Source organism: Balaenoptera physalus, assembly GCF_965194825.1.
Source record: "Balaenoptera physalus genome assembly, chromosome: 16".
Lineage (NCBI taxonomy): Eukaryota > Metazoa > Chordata > Mammalia > Artiodactyla > Balaenopteridae > Balaenoptera > Balaenoptera physalus.
Window position 1 is genome coordinate 91,659,414 of NC_138898.1, and position 17,203 is coordinate 91,676,616.

At 52.8% G+C, this 17,203-nt stretch overlaps 1 protein-coding gene across 6 annotated transcripts in view; it reads left to right on the forward strand.

Moving 5' to 3' along the window:
• MAD1L1 (mitotic arrest deficient 1 like 1) overlaps nucleotides 1-17,203 on the forward strand; it is a 331,750-nt gene that overhangs the window by 188,301 nt on the left and 126,246 nt on the right. For all 6 annotated transcript variants that reach the window (XM_082430575.1, XM_082430571.1, XM_082430573.1 and 3 more), the window contains one exon: nucleotides 16,152-16,292. In XM_082430575.1, coding sequence (XP_082286701.1) covers nucleotides 16,152-16,292 — 141 coding nt within the window. The remainder of the gene's footprint in view (nucleotides 1-16,151; nucleotides 16,293-17,203) is intronic.

Here is a 17,203-nt window from a genome sequence, read left to right on the forward strand (position 1 = left end):
TTGATTTCCAAATGTTAAAGCAAACTGCATTCCAGGAATAAACAAACTTGTCTGTGGATTAGCCTTTGTAAGTAATGCTTTATTTGGTTTGCTAATAAGCAGTTTCAGGGAGTTTTGCATCTGTGTTTATGAGAGATCTTGACAATTTTTATTTCTTATAAAGTTCTTGTCAGGTTTTGGTGTCATGGTTGTTCTGGCTTTATAAAATGAGTTAAGAAATTCTCTTTTCCCTTCTTTGTAATAATTTGTGTAAGATTGGTGGTATTTCTTCCTTAAAAGTTTGGTAGAATTCACCAATAAAGGCATCTAGACCTGGAGTTCTTGTGTTGGTAAGATTCCATATTGGGGCTTTCTTTTCTTTTAATAACTTTGAAACTATTCAGATTTTCTTTTTCTTCTTGATTCAGTTATGATAAGCTTTGTGGGTTTTTTTATAAATTCATTTATTTGTTTGTTTTTTATTTTTGCCTGTGTTGGGTCTTCATTGCTGTGCGCAGGCTTTCTCTAGTTGAGGCGAGCGGGGGCTACTCTTTGTTGCGGTGCGCGGGCTTCTCGTTGTCGTGGCTTCTCTTGTTGCAGAGCACGGGCTCGAGGCGCGTGGGCTTCAGTAGTTGTGACACGTGGGCTCAGTAGTTGTGGCTCACGGGCCCTAGAGCGCAGGCTGAGTAGTTGTGGTGCACGGGCTTCATTGCTCTAGGGCATGTGGGATCTTCCCAGGCCAGGGATTGAACCTGTGTCCCCCGCATTGGCAGACGGATTCTTAACCACTGTGCCACCAGGGAAGCCCTAAGCTTTGTTTTTTAAAAGATTGTCTATTTTATCATTTTATCTAAAGTTTTAAACTCGTGTGAAGTTCAGTATATCTTGTTAGATTTTAAAATATTTTTATGGTCTGTAGTTATGTCTTTTTCAGTCTCATTATTTGGTTATTTAATCTCTCTCTTGATCTGTCTCATCAAGGGTTGGTTCATCAATTAATCATTTGAATGAGCCAACTTTTGGTATTATTGACTCTATACTGTATGTATTCTATTTCATTAATTTCTATTTTTATACTTATTATTACCTTTCTTTGGTTTAATTTGTTTTTCTTGTTCTGACTTTTTGAGTTGTATATTGGTTTTAACCTTCTCTTCTCATGTATGCATTTAAGGCTATAAATTTAGATGCATAGTTTAGTGTTGATATACTGTATTTTTCTTATTTAGTTCAAAATATTTATCAATTTCCATTGTGACTTTGCTTTTATACATATTTGTTACCACCTGCATAAACGTCCATGAGATCATTTTTCTTCTGTCTGTACTAATACCCTTTAGTACTTCCCTTGGTGTGATGTGTGCTGAGGAATTGTCTTAGTTTTTCTTGGTTTGAAAATGTATTTACTAAACTTATTTTTTGAGGATTTTTTTTTGCTGAGTGTAGAATTCTAGGTTGGCTGCCTTCCACCTGTGCCCTTTGAGGGTTCTTCCACTGTCTTTTGACTTCCATTGACTCTGTTCAGAAATGTGCTGTCATCTGACTCGGGCAGCTGATTTGTTCTCCCTTGACTCCAGTGCCTTTTATTGTTTTTTTGCTTGTTGCTTGTTTTTTTTTGGGGGGGGGCGGTGCATAAGGTTATGTTAATGTCCATTTTACAGAATATTTTTTAATTAGTAAACTTTGCATTTGGAAGAGTTTATGGAAAAACCAAGAAGATGGTATAGAGCTCCCATCTTATTTCCCCCACCTCACAGTTTTGCCTAATATTAACATCCTGCATTAGTGTGGTATAAAGGTCACAGTTAATGAACCAATACTGGTACATTATCATTAACTAAAGTCCATCAGTTACATTAAGCTTTACTCTTTGTGTTGTAGAGTTCTTTGGGTTTTGACAAATGCATGACGTCATGTATCCACCATTACAGTATCATACACAGAAATGTATGTATGACTGCTTCTATTTTCTGGAAGAGATTTTAGATAATTCATATAATTTCTTGCTTAAATATTTGGTAGAGTTCAGGGAAACCATATGGGTCTGGTGCTTTCTTTTTAGGAAGGTTATTAATTATTAATTTGATTTCTTTCATAGATACAGGCCTACTCAGATTTTCTATTTCTCCTCTTGTGAATTTTGATAGTTTGCGTCTTTCAAGGTATTGGTCCACTTCATCTAAGTTTTAAAATTTCTGGGTATAGCATTGTTGATAATACTGCTTTATTCTTTTTTACGTCCATGGGACTAATAGTGATAACCCCTCTCTCATTTCTGATACTAGTAATTTGTGTCTTCTCTCTTTTTATCTTGGTCAGCCTACTTAGAGGTTTATCATTTTTGCTACCTTTTCAAAGAACATGTGTTTGGTTTTGTTTGTTTTCTCAATTGACTTCCTGTTTCCAGTTTCATTGATGTTTTTGTTCTTATTTTTATTATGATTTTCTTCTGCTTGCTTAAGGCTTATATTGCTCTTCTTTTAGTTTCCTAAGATGGAAGCTTAGATGATTGATTTTAGATCTTCTTTTCTAAATATGAATTTAAAGCTATAAATTTACCTCTAAGCGCTGCTTTTCCTACGTCCCACAAATTTTGATAAGTTGTGTTTTCATTTTCATTCTGTTAAAAATATTGTTAAATTTCTCTGAAGACTTCTTCTTTGATCAGTGTGTTGTTTAGAAGTGTTGTTTAATCTCCACCTATTTTGGGATTGTCTAGCCATATTTCTGTTACCGATTTCCAGTTTAATTCCAATATGCTCTGAGAGCTTACCTTGCTTGATCTGTGTTCTTTTAAATGTGTTTAGATGTGTTTTATGTCCTAGAATGTGGTCTATCTTGGTGAATGTTCATGTGACTTGAGAACAATGTGTATCTTGCTGTTGTTGGATGAAGTATTTTATCAGTGTCAATTAGACCCAGTTGATTGATGGTGCTGTTTGGTTCAACTGTGTCCTCTCTGATTTCCTGCCTGCTGGATCTGTCAGTTACTGATAGAGGGGTGTGGAGGTCTCCAGCTATGCCAGATGGATACGTCTCTTTCTACTTGCAGTTCTGTCAGTTTTGCTTCATGTAATTTGACCCCCTGTTGTTAGGCACATATGTGTTAAGCATTATGTCTTCTTGGGAGTATTGACCCCTTTATCCTTGTGTAATGCCCCTCTTTATCCCTGATAGCTTTCTTTGTCCTGAAGTCTGCTGTGCCTGAGATTAATAAGGCTTGCTGCGTTTGTCTTTTGATTGAGGTTAGCATGGCATATCTTTATCCCTTAACTTTTAAGTCCACCTGTGTTTTTATATTTAATATGGGTTTTTTATAGACAACATAATGGGATCTTGTTTTTTAAACCATTGTGACAGTATCTTTTAATAGGCGTGTTTAGATCATTCACACGTGATGTGATAGCTGGTGTCGCTTGTTCAGTATCTCTGGGGTCTGTCACTGTTTTCTATTTGGACACTTGTTCGTTGTTTCTTTTTTATCTTCCCCTCTTGATCTGCCTTGTTTGGTGTTAACTGAGCATTTTATATGATTCCAGTTCTTCTCTCTTAGCTCATGAATTATACTTCCTAAATAATTCTTTTTAATGACTGCCCTGGAGTTTGAAATACACATTTAAAAGTAATCTAAGTGCACTTTGAAATCACATTGTACCCTTTCACAGTTTAGTGCACTCACCTTATAACTGTCTTCCCAAGTCCTCTCTCACGTCCTGTATGGTAGTGCTGTCCTTCGTTGCACGTACACAGGTGTTGCAGGCACCCAATGCATCATTGCTGCTATTGCTTTGAGCGGTTATCCATTAGATCAGTTATGACTAAGAAAAGTAAAAGATTCTGTTTTACCTTCAATTATTCCTTCTCTGAATCTCTTCCTTTCTTTACGTAGATCTGACTTTCTGGCCTCTATCATTTTGCTTCTCTCTCAAGAATGCCTTTTAATATTTTTTAGGGCAGGTGTACCAGCAACAAACCCTCTCTCTCTCTCTTTTTTTTTTTTTTTTGGTCTGAGAAAATCTTTATTTTTTACTCTTGAAGGGTAATTTCACTGGATACAGAATTCTAGGATGGTGGGTTTTTACTTTCAACACTTATAATATTTCCCTACATTCTCATCTCACTTGTATGGTTTCTGGCATCTTTTGGATTTCTCTGCCCTTGATTTTCTGAAGTTTGAATATGATATGCCTAGGTAGGTTTTTTTGGTAATTATCTTAATATTCTCTGAAGTTCCTGGATCTGTGGTTTGGTGACTGTCATTCATTTTGGAAAATAGCCATTGTTCAAAGATTTCTTCTCCTTTTTTACTTTCTTCTCCTCTCGTATTCTTGTTATGCATATCTTATGCCTTTTGTAATTGTCCTACTGTTCTTAGATACTCTCTTCATTATTTTTCTCTTTTACATGTCAGTTTGGGAAGTTTCTATTGACATATTTTTGTCTTTGTTTTCTCTTTTATTCATTTATGCTCTTTATTATTTGTAGCCTTATACTCTTTGCATGTGCTGTTTTATACTTTTTCTTATTTGAAGTTGGTTGGATAGCTCATTAATTTTCAGCTTTTAGGTTTTCTAATATAGCCACTAGATTTATAAATTTCCTGCCAAGTTCTTTTTTCTTGCATCCCAGTAGTTGTGTAGGAATGTTTATGTGTGCAAGGGAGCATCTGTCTGTAGAGGGGCCCGTGTGTGCAGAGTGCAGAGTCCTGGGTGTGTGTGTGTGTGTGTGTGTGTGTGTGTGATGGGGTGTGGGCGTGTGCATGGCTTGCAGATAGTACAGGGGTGTATAGCTTGGCCATTTCTTATAAAAAAACCTTTTTGTCAAAGTATGAAATGCAGGAAAGTCTGAGGAATTTTCACAGCAGTCACACTAGCTTTATGTTTTCATTACACAGTTCTGTGTAATGATCAAATTTCCTTTATGGTGTTTCATTTGACCTGTTGTTAATTGAGATGTTTTAAATTTAGAAATGTATTGGGTTTTCTTGGTAATCTTTTTAGAATTGATTTCTGATCACTTTTTAGTTTAAGAATTAGTTCTGAATGATACTTCATTTGAAATTTGTTGAGATGTGTTTTATGTTACAGAACTTGTTAAATTTTTATAAATGTTCTTTATGTGCTTAAAAACAATGTGTCACCCCAAGTTGTTTGGGGCAGCATTCAATAAATATCTTCTAGATCAAAATTTTAACAGTGCTCTTCAGAATTTTAATCTCTCTCTGCTCAGCCCGTCAGTTACTGTTAGACACATATTAGAGTCTTGCCATTTTATTGATACTTGCTTTATGTATTTTGTATTCTTACAAGTTTAAAACTCCCAAATAGTCCTAATGAATTAATTGAACCTTTTTATTGTTCTGTGATGAGGCTCTTTACCTGTAGTGAAACTTGATGCCTTTTGTTACGTTTTGTCTGATATTGAAATATCTACAGCTTTCTTTTTGTTAATGTTTTTCCATTTATTTTGCTTTGAAACTCTCTGTGGTTGTGTTTCATGTCAGTAGGTTGAGCTGACACTTGTTTTTCTTTACGTGGCATGTCCCACCCTTGTCTTTTAATTGGAAGTTTAGTCTGTTTATGTTCATTCTTCTGATTTAGTTTTGCTTTCTTCCATCTTATTTAGTACTTTTTATTAGTCTCATTGTTTGCTGCCTTCCCGTTTTCTTGCCGTCTTTTGAATTTATTGGAGCTTTTTTGTCATGTTGTTTCTTTTTCTTTCTTTTGTATTTTTCTCTGTCTCTCTTTTAGTGGTTTATTTAATGAATGGATAGTTAATGAAATCTTTATCTGCCTAAGGAGTAATTGAAGGCTCGGAACTCCCTTAAATGCTCTTATTATATTTTAGTTCTAGCGGGTTTTTTCCTGACTTTCTGTTTTCAATTTGCATTTTTTTCAGTAAGTAATATATTCAGTGGATAATATCTACATCTTACAAATGTAAAAGTTATAAGAGGGAAGACAGCGAGAAGTACGCCTTCCCTGCTACCCTGTCCACCCACATTGCTCACCTGCCTAGAGGCAGCCAGGTTTCTTGTTTGTGCTTCCAGAGGCCATTCATGCACGTGTATCTCTCTCAGCAACTCCTGGTGGCCCTCTCTTCACATTCTCTGCAGCTTTGTTTTCTAGAGCTTGTAGGCATTTAAATATGTTATTTCCTCATCAGCTGCTATAGTCAAACCCCATGAGCTGGGCATGTTGCGACCCTGTGAAGTCCTGATTGTTTAGATTAGCACTTCCATCTAGAGAAGCTGCGTTGCTGGTAAACTTTCCTTTTCTCTCAGGACTTGGAAGATGTAATTCCACTGTCCCCCAGCTCATTCCTTCCCGTCTGCTGCTCGCTTGGATCCACGTGTGTCCGGGGCGCTCTGCACTTTCACTGGCTGCGTCTAGGCATATCCCCCCCCCCCCCACACCACGCTTTGGAATGTGTGATGGTTTCTGAACCTGAGGTTGGGTATTTTTTAAAGTCAGTTCTGGAAATTTCTCATCCGTTATTTCCTTGATTGTTGCCCCATCTGTCCTTTATACTCTCTTTCCATAATTTTGTTAGAAACCTATAAGACTTTCCCATCTGCCCTGTGTGTCTCTCAGCCTGTTTTCATATTTTCTGTCTGTCTTTTGTTCTTCTGTTTATTCTTTATATTTATCATTCAATTTGGGAAATCTCTCTTTAGGCACACTTAAATTGCTGCTTTAGTTATTATATTTGGTCTGTTTTTACTCTGCTTAGCTTTACTTTGTTTGTGTTTTGTTTTTGTTTGTTTTTAATTTCCTTCTTGTTTCTTTGGCATATTGTTCCTCACTCATAGTTTAGATCTTTCTTTATTGTTCTAAACATATTGTGCAGACTTACTTTCTATTCTGCTCCCCGTTATTCTGTTGCTGAATATTGTGGGTTTCCTTCTCCTAATTCTTGCGTTTGCTCGTCTGTTTTCGTATGTATTTTGTGATTTTGTTTTCACTGTGAGCTTATGAGCCTTAGGACTTTATCTTTGGAATGTGTTTGATGCCTGGGTTGGAGCTCTGCTCTTCCAGCAGGGGTCTGTGCTTGCCCCGCCGCTTGCCTGAGTGCACGTGTAGCCTGGGGCGCTGTACAGTGTCTCCCTAACGCTGCTGCTGACGTACGTGTGTGTGTGTGTGTGTGTGTGTGTGTGTGTGTGTGTGTGTGTGTGTGTGTAGACCACTGTGCGCAGTGCGTTTACAAGTTGGCCCGCTGTGGTTATTGGCTTTTTTGGTCCTGGTTCTCTGATCTGATGCCCCGCCCCATGCAGGCACCACGTGTCTGCTTCTTCCTGCACGATGGCCCGTATATCAGCCAGATCCACGTCCACCCCAGGGGAGCCCTAGTCCGGAAGGAGGAGCCGGGAGGTTGGGGTCCGTTCACGTGAGGTGTGGCGCCGGGGAGGGCAGCCTTCGTGGGGCGGAGTCTGCCGGGTCCGTCAGTGGCAGAGCCCGTGGGGCAGGATGAGCCTGGTCTCGGGAGCTCAGGAGAGGTGGTTGGTCCCCGTGCCGGAGTGCGGGTGAAGTCGCCAGGTGTGGCACGTCGCCTCTGGCCGCGGTCCCATCAGTGCTGGGCAGCACCGAGGAAGCAGGGCCTCTGACCCTGCGACCTGCAGCCGTCGGCTGGAGCTCGCGTCTCCCAGCGCAGGGAGGCGAAGGCCCAGGTGGAGGTGGCCCAGGGAGTCCTGGCAGCCCAGGTCCCCGCCCTGCTCAGGGGCTTGGGCAGGGGCTCGTGTCTGTAGTGCAGGGGCTTTGGTTCCGGCTCATCTCGTGGCATCGGGGCGGGAAGGGTGCAGGTGGAGGTGGATGGAGGAGAAGCATCTCGAGTGCCAGCCCTCGGCCCTGCCAGTGTGCGGGCCGCGTGCAGCTCACCGGTCTTCTGGACGTGGCCCCTTTTCTCACGTCCTTTCTCCTTTCTTCAACGTCTTCTCTCCTGATAATCGACATTCAGAGCACCTATCGGGGAAATTACAGGCCACGTCCTGATCCAGTGTTGGGGCAGAAATGCCAGTGTCCCCAGGCATCGTGTTCTTGACTTGAGCTGTGGGGCTGCAGAGGTGGGGCCCAGGTCCCCAGAACCAGCCAGGGTCAAGAGGCGGCTGTGGAGGCCCTGCAGCCTCCTTGCAGGGGGCTGCGCCATGAGCAGAGGTGTCCTGGAGAGGGCGGCAGGATTAGGGGCTGCGACCAGAGGCGTGAGAGTGGAGGGGGCGCCGCAGGGCGGGGCGGGGCCGTGGGTGGACGTCGTCTTCCCGGCCAGCGCCGTCAGACGTCCCTGGGGAGAGGCGTGGGCGCCCTGCAGCCCGCTGGGCTGTTGGATGTCCGGCCTCCAGGAGGCTGCACAGCCAGGCTGTGGTTCTCTTGCGAGCTGCCCTCGCGGCTCCCGTCCCTCGCGGGGTCCCTTCTTTTCTTCCGGAATTGCTTCCGCATCAGTGAACACAGCGAGAAAGTGAATTTCATCTTTCTTGAGTGCTGTGGGTTTTCCAGAACGTGTCAGGTGGTTTGAGCGCCTCGTTTGCTGGTGTCTGTAGCCTCAGAGGGTGGCCGCCTCTCCTGCCTCTTGTTGTCTTTAGATGGAGTTGAAGTCGCGTCGGTTCCTTCGCCTCCGCAGCCCCTGGGGGTTGCCTCCTTCCCGCGGGAGCCCCGTCGGCTGGTGCCCGGGCAGCGCGGGCGGGAGAGGCACCCCGCTCACGAGCTCGGAGCTGCTCTCGGGCTGGTGGGGAGTGTCCCCTGTGGTCTTGATGTCCTTGGGTCCCTTTGCTCCGCTGTGCCAGCCCCGTGCTGTCTGTGAGCAGGCTGCTCCTGCTAACAGGAGCGGGAGGCTAGGGAGGACGCCCCCCGGTCCTGAGCCTGGTCCCTGCGGGTTGCCGTGTGGTGGTAGGACCAGGATGTGCTGGGGCCTCAGACCAGTGACCGCTGGCCTTGCCCGTGGGCTCAGGCCCTTGTGGTTTCAGCTTCCAGCCGCTCAGAGGGGCAGGTGTGAGGAGGTCACGGCCACACCGGCCGTTTTGTCCCAGAGCTGGTCGCCAGCACCGGATCCTGGTGACCACAGGCTGGGAGCCCTGCCTGATGCAGTTTTGGAGAGCACACGGGACACACGTGACGGCTTGTGGCCTGTAAAGTGCTGCGCTCGTGAGCAAGCTGCCACACCTGCCTGGGTGCAGGGGTACCGAGACCATCAGCTGGCGGAAGGAAAAGCTGACGTGTTTGGGCCGGTGAGCCTGGGGCAGGAGGAGGGGGGCGGGAGGAGAGAGGCAGGCATTGGGAGGTGGAGGTGCCAGCCGTGGGCCCGTCCTCCCCTCCTCCTGTGGACCTCATGGCTGTACGAGACCATCCCCGGCCCTTCTCTCTGCAGGCACCGTTTCGTGTTTATCAAGTAATCTTTGTTCATCTTTCAGCCCCTCCCTCAGGTGGTCATGCCCCCATTTTGCGTGAGAAGGGCGAGTTCAGAGAGGTTAAGTCACCTGCCCAGGGTTGCACAGCTGGTTTGTGGTGGAGTCAGGATTTGAGCCTGGGTTTGTCCAACCCAGACACACCTGACACTGGGACCCCTCGGTGCTCATCACGGCTCTCAGGGGACCCCAGGAGGTGGAGCCACAGACCACCTCTGCACTGCCCACTCGTTTGGGAAGCGAGCGGCCAGGATTGGGCCCAGCAACGCAGCTCGCGGAGGCCGGCTTCCTCCCTCCCGCGTGGCGTCCCGCGCAGCAGTTCCACGTTTCTGGCCCCATCCACTGCATTTCTTTTGGTGACTCCGTGTGAGGGGAGAGGCCGTTGGAACGGGACTCTGTAGCTGTTTAAGGTCATGAATTTCATTTTCTTATTAAAACACGACGGCATTGTGGGATGAGCGGGGTCGGGTAGAGGTGCTAGACTTGTTGAGGGCTCGTGGGGGCGGAAGGGCTGGGTTGGAAGGGCCCCCGTGGAGCCCTGCAGGTGGGTGGGGGGCTGAGTGGTCGGCCAGGAGTGTGAACTGGGCCGCAGCTCTGGCCGGGAGGTGGGGTTGTGACGGTGATAACACACAGGGATGCCCCCCGCCCCGCCAGGAGGGCCCGGAAGTGGGGCTCCTGACGCTGTGGGCGCCACAGCCCTGGCCTCTGGGCTCACGCTCTGGGATCGGCAGGACCTCGTCTCCGACGCGGTTTCCCCCGCCGAGGAGTGGGCTTGAGAATCCCCGGGCAATGCCTGCCTCGCTGGGTGGGGGACTTCCGAAGCGGTGGCACGCTGGGCCGCGGGAAGGGCCGGCCTCTCCGTGTCCTGCCCGCCGTCTGCCCTGGGTGCCAGAGAAGAACTAGATGAAGTGGGGGTGGGGGCAGCAGTGACCGCACCGCTGCTGCTGTCCCTGTGGCCCTGGCGGGCGCCAGCCATGCCAAAGCGCTGCTGGGACCTCAGCCACCCCAAGAGGTTTCTTGTGCTTTTCGTTTCACAGTCCTGAGGCTCAGGGAGGGCAGTTATTTTTCCTGAGGTCACACAGCTAGTCTTTGTGAAGCCAGAATTTGGGCCCAGCCGGCCGGCGTGCTCGCACCTTCCTGGGCCCTCGGCTGATGCCCCCTCCTCCTCCCTCATTGGCGCTCCCTTGGGGGTGCCGGCTTCCTTCAGGGTCTGAGCTCTCGCCTGGGCGTCCTCCTTGTGGGCCCCACGCCTCCCCTGGGCCGTGGCCCTCCTCACTGCAGGCCCTGGGGGCTGTGGCTCAGCATCTTCGTCCTCAGGGCCCCCAGCCCTTCTCTCCCCTGCCCCCTCCCACCCCAAGGCCCAGGCTCGCAGCTCTGATGGGCCTGCGTCAGGCAGCACCTCGCAAATACCCAGCGGGGGGCAGGCCCGTCCTCAGTGTCGCAGTGGTGTATGCTTCCGCCCGCATGTGCTTCTTCAGCCTGTGCGTGGGGCGCGTGCGTGTTTCTCCATCCCTGGGGATTCGTCAGCATATTTTGGGGCTGCAGGGCAAAGCTCAGCGTTAATTACCACACTTGGAGGACCAGCTGATGTTGAAGGCGATCATCACCACCGCTGCTCTCCCACGAGGGCATGCCGTGTGGAGCGCCCTTCCCCAGCGGTGCCCACCAGGAAGCCCAGACGCTTCCTAAAGCATCTGGGGCCTCTGCGTCCGCGACCTCCCCCCTGGGCCCCCCCCCGGGGTCTGTCGTGGCCCCCTCACTGTCTGCGCGCCCTCTCCAGCGCCCAGGAGCTGCGGGCCTGGTCCTTGGGCCCGTCCTGAGGCCTGCATTTCACCCCTGCCCCCATGCCCCCTGCCCGCTGAGCCCGCTCTTGCCCAGGGGCAGTGAGAGGAGGAGGAAGGAGGGGAGGCAGGCGGGAGGTCTCCAGGGTAGCGGGGGTTCTGGCAGCGCTTCTGGGAGGCCCCGCACGCCAGCAGGGCTCTTCTGGTGGCCTTAGGGGCCATTACAGACAGAAGCATTGAGAAGCGCTCTCTGCCTGCTCCCTTCAGGTGAGCAGGCAGATGGGGGACTTGGCCTGGTGAAGGCTTATCTCACACGTGCGTGTGCACACGTGTACGCGTGCGTTCTTAGAGCTCCGCCTCTGCGTGTTCTTGCCTCTCTGACTCATTCTCCCGCCTGCCTGGCTTTTCCCCCCTCCTCGTGCCTCCGGAACACCGTCCTCCGTGTCCACGGCTTTGCCCGTTCACCCGGAGCTGTCGGATGCTGGAGTCGTAGGACCCTTTCCTCTGCCCGCAGAGAGGGCTGATCTGAGCGAAACCACATGTGCGGAAGGGTCTGCCTCCCTGCCGATGAGCCGTAGTCTTTCAGGAGAGGATTCTCTCTCCCCCCCCACCCGTCACTGGTTTCCCCTCCAGCCTAGAGCTGGCCAGGCCTGGGAGACCTGGGGCTTGAGTCGTAGAAGGAAAGACGGACGGTGATGGGGGTGAGCAGAGCTGTGTGTGGTGAGGTGCGCTAGGCCGCGTGGCCGGCGGGGACGGGCCTGAAGGACGAGAGGGCCAGACGTGTCCCGGGGGAGAAATTTCCAGGCTGAGGGGTCATTAAAGCTGACGCCTGAGGTGAGGGCAGGCTCAGCATCTTTGAGGGACAGGACGGCACTTCCGGAATCCGTCCCCAGGGAGCCGAAGGGCCGGGTGGGCCCTGGAACCTGCATTCCTAACCAGCCCCACCCAGGTAACAAGCTGCTGGCGGGGGAGGGGGCGCAGAAACGCATTCCTGCGGATGGAATCGGCAGCATCTGCTGACAGGTTAGAGGGAGGGGTCCTTGCTCAGACTCCGCACCCATCCCCTCTGTATCCCCCAGCTTGCGTCCACCTGCACGCCCTGCTTCTGCCCCCACCCATTCCCTAGCCCAGCCTTCCCCCGGGCAGGACTCTCAGTGCCCACCTGGACCTCCCGCCCCCCCTGCAGATGCCTGCTGAGTCCACACTCGGGCTGCCGGGCTGGGCCTGGGGCTGTAGAGTTTGGCTGCCGCCTGGTTATTGGCTGGCCTGTGCCCATCCTCCCTATGGGGCTTGGGGCAAGTGACTTTGTACCTCTGTGCCCCCGTTTTCTTTCCAGGAAACAGTGGCCTGGACTTGATCAGAGTGCCTTCCAAGATTTATATGACTTCCTTTCTCCACCGCTTCTCAGCACCACTGAGGCCCTCCACTCCCTTCATGTACATAAAAGAAGAAAGCATTGATTTCATCTCTGCCATCCTTAGATTCTGGGTTCTTATGGGGAATATTCCAGAACTTGCAGAGACCACATCTCCTTGGTACTGCCCTGGTCCCCACTCACAAGCCTGCAGAGCTGTGAGCCGGTCAGGGAGGAGGGGCAGGAAGGCGGTGACGGGTAGAGAGGGTCTGGAGCTGTCTGTCCTGGCGTCCTCCCGAGCCAGTCCAGAGGCATTGCAAGGCTGGACTCTTGAGCTGCCTACTCGGAGCGGCCCCAGCCTTGTCCCCGCGTTGGGCATTGGCGCGAGCCCTGGGTAGACGCCAGGAGCGCCAGCCACAGAGCGTTGGGCGCGTGGGCTTCCGCTCCGCAGGATGTGTGCAGACCCTCTGCCGCCCAGCCAGGCCTGCTCACCGCCCCGTGCTTTCTCCATCTGGTCCTTGAGGCCTGTGCGCAGGAGGGTTGGTACGTATCACCCCAAACGCTTCGTCCGTCAGGGAGTGTGGGGCTGTCAGGGCCGGCCTGTCAGTCACAGACCGGAGCTCTGAGGCAGGGGCTGGCGGGGTCGGAGCAGGGTCACTGCCTTTGCTGCCGGTCGCGGCCTCCCCTCTCCCGCACCCCTCTGGGCGCTGCAGGCTGGGCCTGGGGGTTGGGGGCAACTTCCATCACTGCCCCCTCCCCCGCGTCCTCAGTCCATTTCTCCCTGTGCGATGCTGTGACCACGCTCTTTGGGTTGTGTTGATCACATGACAAGCAAGGGTGCCGGGACAGACAGGGCTGTGGTGTCCCCAGGGAGAAGCACCCAGGGGAGCCCCGTCCTGTCTGTACCTGGAGGCGTTGGCGCGGCTCCTCTGCTCAGGCTGGGTGCCTGTTTGTTCAGGGATTAGTCCCCACACCTGTTCAAGTGGAAGCGAAGGGACCTTCACCACAAGTGGAATCTGTCATTAAAAAGTTATCAGATCACACCAGCCCAGTTCTCGCTGCTTCGTGACTAATGGCAAAACAATCTCCTGAAAAGGTACAAACAGCAAACTTTCAATTTTATATCTTCCTCTTTGCTAGCCTGGAGACGTAATAGAAGAGATCCGTAGTGGGAGGCAGCATTTTGGAGATTTATTGGTCAATAAAGGTGACAATTACAGCTTGTTTATGAAAGGAAGCCCCTCCCCGGCCCCTGCCTGGCATCGACGCTCTGGTAATAATAACTGTGTAACCAGCCCGAAACCGTAAAAGTCAATGGGAAGATACAGGATTTCAATAAAATTATGACACTCGATAAACCTTCCTGTTGGAAACAAATTTTCCACGGATGTGTGACCAGTTCCAGTTGGATTTGTAACTTTAATTTCTCACTTATTGAATTTTTTGTCATCAACTAATGATGAAGTCCGTGCTGGGGCGATGGCTCAGCCAGGGGCCCGGGAGCGCAGGAGACCGCTGAACTTGGCGGGCGGGCGCCAATGGGCTCCTGAGGGAGAAGAGGGGACCCTGTGAGCCCCCAGTCTTCGCCAGTCTCACCTGAGGAGGAGGGGCCTGGGCAGACTGGGTGGGCGGCATCGGTGCTCGGGGTGGAGGAGCAGTTGGGGCAGGTCTCTGCCCGGGCAGTCGGGCCTCAGCTCACGGAAGCAGCGGCCGAGAGGACGGGGCAGAGGGTCCGAGAACGTGCCTCGGAGTCGGTGCTGGTGCGGGCTGGCCCTGCGGCTCGCCCGGGACGCAGTGCCCTGGCGGGTGTGTGGGCTGCGAGGGGCGCCGGCCAGGGTGCAGAGCAGGGCTGCACGAGCTTCTCCAGCCGCTGCGCCGGGCATGCCTGCGGGAGGGGCTGCGTCCTGGAGTCCATACGTGGAGGTCTGTTTGCCAGTGTGGATGAGATCGCTGCTGTCACCACGTGAGCCTCGTGGCTCACAGGCCGGCAGCTGGACGCTTGGTCCGGGAGGGCATCAGTCGTCCCGGCCCGCCTGTGGAATGTGCTGGTGACCCACCCCGCTGATCAGGGAGGAGGCCCAGGTGGACGAAAGCGCTGGCCTCGGGTTGCGCGGAGCAGAGCTGGGACCTGGACATGGTCTCGTGGGAGCCACCTTTTCTTCCTGGGCTGTGCTGGCCCAGGCTAGGCCACTGAGCTCCCCAGTGTGGCCCGCACACCAGCAACGTCGCCGGTTAGAAATGCAGACTCTCAGGCCCCACCCCAGACCTGCTGAATCTGAAAGGACGTTTCACAGGACCCGGGAGATGCGCAAGATGGGAGGTTTGAGAAGCGGTGCTCTCGTTAAGCCTGGCTCTCTGCAGGGGACCTGATTTTGTCTAATTGTGCAGCCCGTGTGGGCCTCGTCGGCCGCAGCCGGGAGACATGGGGGCAGGAGGAGGGCAGGTGCCGGCCCTCAGCTCGTGCTGCAGCCTGCTAGGAATGAGGTCTCCTCACTGCACACTTGGGGGCTGGGTCCAGAAGAGTCTGGCCCCATGGTTCCAGGCCCACAGTGGGGGAGGGGAGCCTCCTTTCCCCGTGCCAGCACCCTTTCCCCAGCTGCCAGGGCGGCTCCATTCCTGGCCTTGGGGACACCCTCGGTCTCTGAGGGCCTCCCCTGCTGTTCTCCCTTCGCCAGCATCTCAGGAAGGGGTCTTACCGTGTGGCTCAGGAGGAGCCGCCCGTCTCTCCCAGGGCTCGTGCCGTTGGCCTTCATCGTTTCCAGTAGGGTACCACTGGGTGGGGACTCCTGTGTGGCTCTAAGGGGTGGTCTCAGCGCTGTGTGGTCCGTGTGCCCCACGAAACCTGAGCTGCATCTTTACGTGGAGGAGGGGTGCCGGGCGTGGCTGGTGCACGGTGACGCCTAGGACCGTGGCCTCTGGCACCCCATGGGCTTGGGGGCGTGGTGGGGAGGAGCTTGCTGAGGCCAGAGATGGTGCTGCGGGGGTCCTGGGGCCTCTCAGAGCGCTCTGGGAGGGTTTCTGGTCCTGTTGGACACCTGCCACCTCCCTGCTTAGAGGGACCTCTCCTTACCCACCAAATCTTCTGCTTAGACACTCGCTCTGTGTGTTGCTGGGTCAAAGGCCAGGTCAGAAGTCATGGGAGCGGGGGTACTCCAACCCACTTGCTGGCGGACCCCACTGGTGTGTCCCTTGGTCTGTTTGCCGGGGACTCAGGAGGTCACACTGACCCAGAACACTGGCTCAGACCTTCTGCCCAGCTGGGGGACACCGCAGACTCGGAGAGGGAGGGGTGCCTACCCCCGATGGAGGCAGCCCCCGCCCTCCGCTGGCCCATGAGTCTCTGGCCACCGCAGGTCAGACAGTGCAGCTCAAGGCCGGGCATGCAGCGTGGCTCCACCGAGGATGGACCTCAGGCTCACCGGGCACCGGCCAAGCTGGGCTGCGGCTTCAGAGCAGCCAGGGCCCGTCTCAGCCTTGGTGGGCTCTGTTGGGCTAAGTGTCCAGCTCGAGCTCTTCAAGGAGCCACCCAGGGGGCCCCACCTGGCAGCCTGCCCCTCGAGCTTGACCCCAAGCCCACCACGCTGCTCCCGTCTCCCTCACACCCCTCGCCCGCCCGGGCCTGACCTCCTGCCCTCTGTGCCCACAGGAGCGGGACGGCATGCGCGCCATCCTGGGGTCCTACGACAGCGAGCTGACGCCGGCCGAGTACTCGCCCCAGCTGACCCGCCGCATGCGCGAGGCCGAGGACATGGTGCAGAAGGTGCACGCGCACAGCTCGGAGATGGAGGTGAGGGGGCCCAGCGTCCGCGCGCGCTCCGCGGCGTGGGGGGCGCTGTGGGCGCTGCTGCGTGCGAACCTCAGTCCTGCTGGGGAGCGCTGCCTCCCGCCCCCGCCAGCACAGCCTCGTCGGTGCAGGCGCTTCCACGGCGCTTTTACCGCCACACGTTTGCTCCCCGTGAGACACTGGTGAAGAGGGATTCGCGGGGAAGGCTCCCCCTGACGCCTTCGCATCCCCGGCACTTTCTACGTTAAGAGATCCTTCCTGTCTGGCACCGCGTGTGCTCCAGTTCATTACGAGGCTGGCAGTTCTGGCACCTCCAATGCCATATGTTCAGGCTTTTTGCGTGTTGGCGATGAGGGGCTGTCAGTGACCTCGGAACTCGTTGACCAGCGTGGTCACCGTGCCTTACCCTGCCCCCGAGGCTGTGGCTTGGGGACAGCCCCACCCCTGGCGTCTGGCAGACAGGCACCGGCTTCCTTTGGCTCCCTGTCTCCCCTTGAGTCCTGCCTGCAGGGGGCTGACTCGTCCCGGTTTGCCTGAGACTGTCCTGGTTTTGGTAGAGAAAGTCCCTGACCCCTTCTCCCCTTCCTGTGGTCAGCAGTGCAGCGGGGCGGTCACTCAGCCTTCCCTTCCAGCTCCCAGACTTACGGGAGAATTCGGGGGGGGGGGTGGACGTCACCGGTTCTGCCAGCGTCAACGCCACGGCTGTTCCTCTCCGTCACCATCATCGCCACGGGGGCTCAGTGGCCAGTCCAGGCGCTGGGCGGGAGGCACCAGACAGAGGAGGGGCAGAGGAACGGCCTCCCAGCCCTGGCGGCTGCCCTGCCCCGTCCACGCTGGGACTCCCGTCCCTGCCCTGTGCTCTCCGGACACGGGTGCCGATGGCCTCCTGCCCTCCACCCAGGCCGCACCGACCC